Here is a 6,693-nt window from a genome sequence, read left to right on the forward strand (position 1 = left end):
TTATAACACGCAATTCTGACTTTATATCAATCAATTCTGACTTTATATCTCGCAATTCTGACTTTATATCTCGCAATTCTGACTTTATATCAATCAATTCTGACTTTATATCTCACAATTCTGACTTTATATCTCGCAATTCTGACTTTATAACACGCAATTCTGACTTTATATCAATCAATTCTGACTTTATATCTCACAATTCTGACTTTATATCTCGCAATTCTGACTTTATAACACGCAATTCTGACTTTATATCAATCAATTCTGACTTTATATCTCACAATTCTGACTTTATATCTCACAATTCTGACTTTATATCTCGCAATTCTGACTTTATATCTCGCAATTCTGACTTTATATCTCACAATTCTGACTTTATATCTCGCAATTCTGACTTTATATCTCGCAATTCTGACTTTATAACACGCAATTGTGACTTTATATCAATCAATTCTGACTTTATATCTCGCAATTCTGACTTTATATCTCGCAATTCTGACTTTATATCAATCAATTCTGACTTTATATCTCGCAATTCTGACTTTATATCTCGCAATTCTGACTTTATATCTCGCAATTCTGACTTTATATCTCGCAATTCTGACTTTATAACACGCAATTGCGACTTTATATCAATCAATTCTGACTTTATATCTCGCAATTCTGACTTTATAACACGCAATTCTGACTTTATAACACGCAATTGCGACTATATCACGCAATTCTGACTTTATATCTCGTAATTGTGAGAAATAAAGTCAGAATTGCGAGATGTAAACTCGCAATTGTGAGAAAAAGTCAGAATTGTGAGATAAAGTCACAATTACCTTTTTTATTTTTCATTCTGTGGCGGAAACAAGCTTCCATAAAATACAGATAACATGATGAAATAGTACATCTCTTTTACATTTCTATTTGAGTAAAATAACTTCTTTCTGAATGTGTTTGTGTCCCGGTCACACAAATAAAGCTCAGTCTGACTTTTATTATGTTATTAGTAATGAAAAATTAGGAGTCAAGTCATTAGTTATCTACTGCAATCGTATCAGTTGAATTCACAAATGAATCATTCAGTGTGATTTGTGAATCAGTTCAATCAATTCAAAAGAATCATTTGTTTACTGATCAAACATCACTATCTGGTTCTCAAAGCGGATGTCGATTTCTTAGCTTCAGCAGATTATCTCCCATATTTTTCTTGGCAGTGAGCAGTAGTGATTATATATGGAAAGTAGATTCCCGTTGATCTGTTTGATTGTTGTCTGTCAGGTGTCTGCTGAACCAGATGGCTCCACATACGTCTTTCAAGGCTTTATACAGGGTAAAGACTTCGGCCAGTTTGGCCTGCAAAGGCTAGGTAAGAGATTGTGATGTTTTTTGTTGTTGATTGTTTAAAATATTTTATTTCACTCTGTTTGTGGTGTGAAAATCAGTTTTTTAATAAAGGGCTCCTATTATGTTTTTTTACATCTTTAACTTTCCTTGCTGTTTGAGCAGGAAAAAGCTCTGCAAAGTTACAAAACACAAAGTCCCTCCAGCGGGAGTTATTCTCTATATCAGTGTCAGTGTTTCTGAACTCCCTGAAACGCCTCCATTGTAGTCTTAAGTTTTCTTTATCCCTCATTTAAATAAATAATACGCAGGATAAAGGGCCGGGGCCTGGTTGAGTTAGTTAGTAGTGTGTTGAAACTGGCGATTTTGGTAAGGGGCGGGACATTTCCCAAACATGCTTGACCAATCACAACTCGCTGATCCAGCCGACCAATCAGAGCTCATTGAGTTTTCAGAAGGAGGGGCTTTATAGAGATGTGGGAGGCTGTGTATCTTCAAGTATGAGAACAGAGCCCAAAATCAAGTCTTTGTAAAAAGGCATAATAGGTCCTTTTAATGCATCTTTGACACACTGAAATGCATATTTTGCAACATGAAAATTCATATTTCTCAATCTCTTGCAGGTTTGAATATGTCAGAAAGTAATAATTCGTCAAACCCACCACATGGTACAAACAGTAGCTCGGTGGCCATAGCAATCCTTGTGCCTTTTTTCGCCCTGATATTTGCAGGCTTCGGATTTTATCTCTACAAGCAGCGGTGAGTCTCGGCGTCTTTCCTCATTTGTCAAAGTTTGTTTGCGGAGTTGTTATTGCTAGACAGATCAGAACGAATTTAGAAATCAGTCTCTGACAAAATCATCATCATTTGTTGCAGGACGGAAAGAAATAGATGGTGACAGATAACGTCTGTAGAGACAGAATTAGCTGGTTTGCAGGTTATTGGATGCGATCATAATTTGATGCTTGCGTGTGTTTCCACTGCAAACTCTCAAAGCGGTTGCAGATTGTATTCTAATGACGTTCTGATGTTGTGTCTTGTCTGACAGGACTACTCCAAAAACCCAGTACACAGGCTGTTCGGTTCACGAGAACAACAACGGACAGGCCGCCTTCGAGAACCCCATGTACAACACCAACGCGAAGTCCGTGGAAGGCAAAGCTGTCCGATTCGACCCCAATCTGAACACAGTCTGCACAATGGTATAATTAGATCCGCCCGAGAACATCTGTGGATTTTTTTTATTTTTTTTATTTAAGGGTTTTTGCCTTGTTTTGTTTTTTTAAATGGAGGTGGATACAATCGCATTACAGTCATGGATGGATTTGTCTGAGACTCGCAGAGGATGTCTAGCACAAACGCTGTTGCCCGTCCTCTGATATATAAAGCACACTCTTCAGGAACCGTTTGACCACGCGTGTCCGCCGAGGACATGTATGAAATATGAAACACATTGTCATGGGGGATTTTTTTTTTGAAGACTCTCTCTGAAAAGGTTCTTCATGACGGAAAGCATGAAGAGATTCTTCTGCTACCTTATTCACACTCCGTGAGTGCTTCTTCACAGTTGACTGGGTATTTTTTTAGGGGAAAGGGATCTGTAAATCTACTTGCATATATATGAGGAGCATTCACCACCTATATTTTTGTGCTATATATTGCCACATGGGAGACGCCAACAGAGAACGATTCTATCCAGAGTTTATAAAGAGATTCACATTGACCAACACATTTCTTCTCTGACGGTTTTGTACGGTACACAACGTTTTATTTACAGCTTATTCAGTCATTCCTTAAGTTTCAGTTGCTAATGTCGCCAGTGATTGGACATTGATGCATTCTGTGATGTGTGATGTGTATGGGCAAAACGCGAGAGAAAAAGGGGTGTGTCGTTTCCTCCTGAGGATTTAGTTTTTTTTATAATTGTTATAGATCTTTGATATTCAGTATGTATGTCTGTTTATAAGCACCCATCTTCAGCATGGGCCGTAGGACATATGTCAGCATTCTGACCTGAAGCCTGCAGATTAATTTCTGGTAACACTTGAAGCCTTTATATATAATGCATTATAGAAGTATTTTTATAATCGTAAGCTGCATTGTATGGTCTCATGGATAATTGTAACCACAGTTACAATACTGATCTATTCACTGAACACCTTTAGAAAGTATAATGCATTAAAATACATGACAGGGATGAAACATGGAATCTGCTAATAGCATAATGCATTTTAACTTTTATTTATGACAAGATATACCTTGATAATGCATTATACATACAGGTTTTAAGGGTTACCGAATTTTTCTTTTTGATTCTTTTCAGTGCTGAAGTGTCATTGAGCTCCATTTGTATTTGGTAGACAAATTTGATATGATAATTTGGTCATTATAACAACTTGCCATTCTTAATATCTAAAAATTTGTATAAAATGAAATGCACTTGACATTTATACAGTATACTTTTATATATATATATATATATCTCAGATTACATAAAACCAATGCATGTTTCTTAAATACGGTATATTGATATATGGTGGCAACAATATGATCATATCTATCGTGTACATAAGGCCCATGAAACTCTTCTCCAGTTATGTCTGACCTTGGTGTGTTATACACCAAACACACCCGTAAACTTTTGGTGACTAAGTAAATCGATGCGGACTTGACCTTAAAAAAAAAGTGGGTTTGGTTAACCTAAAAAAATAAAACGCAAAACACACCTGAGAGATGCATTAAATGTGTGTTACGAGATGGAACTACAAACACAAGCAGGGTCAGACACTGTTGGTCATGTGTTTCCAGGCCTGCAAGCTGTGAGATTCATTCCAGTGCCTTCTGAAGTACTCACCACCACATGTTCCTAAACAGGCCATATGAAAGGATATTGAAAATGATTATGTGTCAGTAGAATGAATGAGATATTACAGATATTACAGCTGTTGTGCGATGCAGACTTCAGGAGGCTATGCTGACATCACTGTCCTGGAGGTCCAAAATCTAACAAACCAACCTGTGACATTTTTTGCATTCATGTTTGCACTCAGCCATAGGGATTTGCAGTCTTGCACGCCATTGACCGATTTATTTAGTTTTATTATTTATCTATAGGATGGTGTGTTTTTTTTTTAATACATGGCAGAGTTTTTACACAGTGCCTACCAAAAACCATGTGACCCAGGTCTGCTGCTTCCTCACTTCCTCTAGCTTCACTTCTGCCATATTTCTTCCCATTATTTTAATTCCTCCCCGCCGGTGAAACGCGCGGTTCAGAAGTTCAGTTTTATCCAACGTCGCGGCCCGTTCCAGACCTTTCGAGTTCCTCTGCCAGTCTGAACTTATTTGCCAACAACAGCTTTTGCTATAACTGACTGCAATAAATGAAAACACACATTTATGATATAAAAAAAAGACACTTTTTGATCAAACAGAAGAATATTTGCAGTACAGCTGGGTACTCCTCCCATGATAATGCATTCAAAAGAGATATAAAAAAGAGGGTAAAAAAAAAGAATAAAAAAAGTTTTGTAAAGAAATATATTTTTATGAAGAAATTATTTGTAAAATGTATGAAACTATTATGTAAATTTTCAATGCAATGTAAGATTAAAAAGGCTAATTCCTTTTGTAATGAGTGTTCTGTGTTTTCATAGTTTCATTTACTCAACGTTTTCATGGTCTGTAAAGATAAGCCAAAATCAACAGACCAAAGACATCGTCATGCTTTAAAACATGTTCTCTTAATATTATTCAAATCCATCAAATCCTTCTCAAAAGCTCAGTGTGAACATTGTTCGGCAAACAACATGACTGATTAGGATTTCACAATTAAACATAGCTGTTTACCCCCTGCTTAAATGTCACACTTGTTGTCTTCAGTAACGTGTGTGTTGCTATGCAACCACTTGATTGACACCTTCCTTCACACTTTGATGCATTGAGTGCAGGAGTTAGAAACTGCAGAAGTCCCTGTAGGGTGGACCAATCTCATTTCCCCTTTCACATCGTCTTAATTGCAGTAGCAGTCTACAAATTAATAAACTCCGCCCATGACATCCATCAAGTCACAATGGCTGCATCCGAAATCCAATACTCTCTACTTATTTTGAAGAAGTACTTACTTTGCGACAGCTAAAAGAGTATGTTCAAATGTGTGTAGTATTACTGTTGTTGTTATCATGCAGCATCAGTTGTCGCATCACTGCCATTCACAAATCCTCTCCCGTAGCCTCATATGGGATAGTAAAGTGTCCATCATATACACACTTCAGAATCTCACAGGAAGAAAGTAGTAGGTCATCCGGGTACTTTTGCCTACTTTTTTATGAGTACTTTGAATTCAGACATCCTTCTATTGTCATACTGTTTTTCGCCTACTATATAGTGGGGAAGTATGTGATTTGGGAGACTGCCAGTGTTGCAGAGTTCATGTAAGACTTGGTAAAATCATACTAACAAGGAAGAAGATACTCAGACTCAGAAGATGTTTGCAGTGGCCCATGAAAGTGAATCACCTAATTTGTAAGTATATGACCTGGATGCTGCCATCTTTGCTTCCTGGACACTTGGTTTCATGAATGCTGTTTGCAAAAATCATATTTTGTCAGAATACACAGCTACTTTCGAATGGCAGCCAATTGAAAAAAAACACAATTTACTGCTGAACTGAAGCTAACCAAATCAAATGACCCTCTAGGGTGAATGCTAATATAAATTTGATTTGTCAAGTCAACCAAAGTCATGAAAATCAGTCTTTAAGGTTTTAAAGGTCTAAAATGGTGTTTAATCAAAATGAAACAAATCATCATCGTCTTTGTGTTGAACTGCATTGTGGGTCTGAAAGTTAAGCTACTTGTTTGTGTATGAAAATTCAAATGATGATTACTATATGTTCCCCTGTGTTTGAGTGCAAATGCACTATTTTGTTTGTACAATATTATTGTATAGAGAACAAAAACACATGAATCAAGTTAAGATCATGGAATATATATATTGCCCTGCTGTCTGAAAGGAAGATGAAAGAGAATAGATGAAACAAACTCATCCTCTGTTCTTGAAAGTGTACATTCCTGACAGACCTTGAGATGCTGAAACTTATGCAGGGATGAATGTACGGCCAGTTCCAGTTTGGCAAGAATTCAAACAAGGTGAAACACTGATGATCTGCAACTATGAGGAGCAAGCCAAAGAATTGCACATTTATCATCAAGTGTTTTTATGATTATTATTATTACTACAACATATGTTGACAAAAATGATTAACAATGCACTAAAAATGTTTCTTGAAGAAAAAAAAATGTGGATTTTTTTTTTTAAATAACTCACCTAAACGCATTCAGATTCAGAAGTATGCAC

The 6,693-nt window shown here is 36.5% G+C and overlaps 1 protein-coding gene across 2 annotated transcripts in view; it reads left to right on the top strand.

Annotated features, from left to right (window-relative positions):
* csmd3b (CUB and Sushi multiple domains 3b) overlaps positions 1-3,437 on the top strand; it is a 246,350-nt gene extending 242,913 nt beyond the window's left edge. For both annotated transcript variants that reach the window (XM_056249475.1, XM_056249476.1), the window contains 3 exons: positions 1,273-1,360; positions 1,959-2,094; positions 2,384-3,437. In XM_056249475.1, coding sequence (XP_056105450.1) covers positions 1,273-1,360; positions 1,959-2,094; positions 2,384-2,543 — 384 coding nt within the window. In that variant the 3' untranslated portion in view covers positions 2,544-3,437. The remainder of the gene's footprint in view (positions 1-1,272; positions 1,361-1,958; positions 2,095-2,383) is intronic.
* The last annotated feature ends 3,256 nt before the right edge of the window (positions 3,438-6,693 follow it).

Source organism: Rhinichthys klamathensis, unplaced genomic scaffold (assembly GCF_029890125.1).
Source record: "Rhinichthys klamathensis goyatoka isolate OS25496 unplaced genomic scaffold, OSU_Roscu_1.1 h1tg000060l_1, whole genome shotgun sequence".
Classification (NCBI taxonomy): domain Eukaryota; kingdom Metazoa; phylum Chordata; class Actinopteri; order Cypriniformes; family Leuciscidae; genus Rhinichthys; species Rhinichthys klamathensis.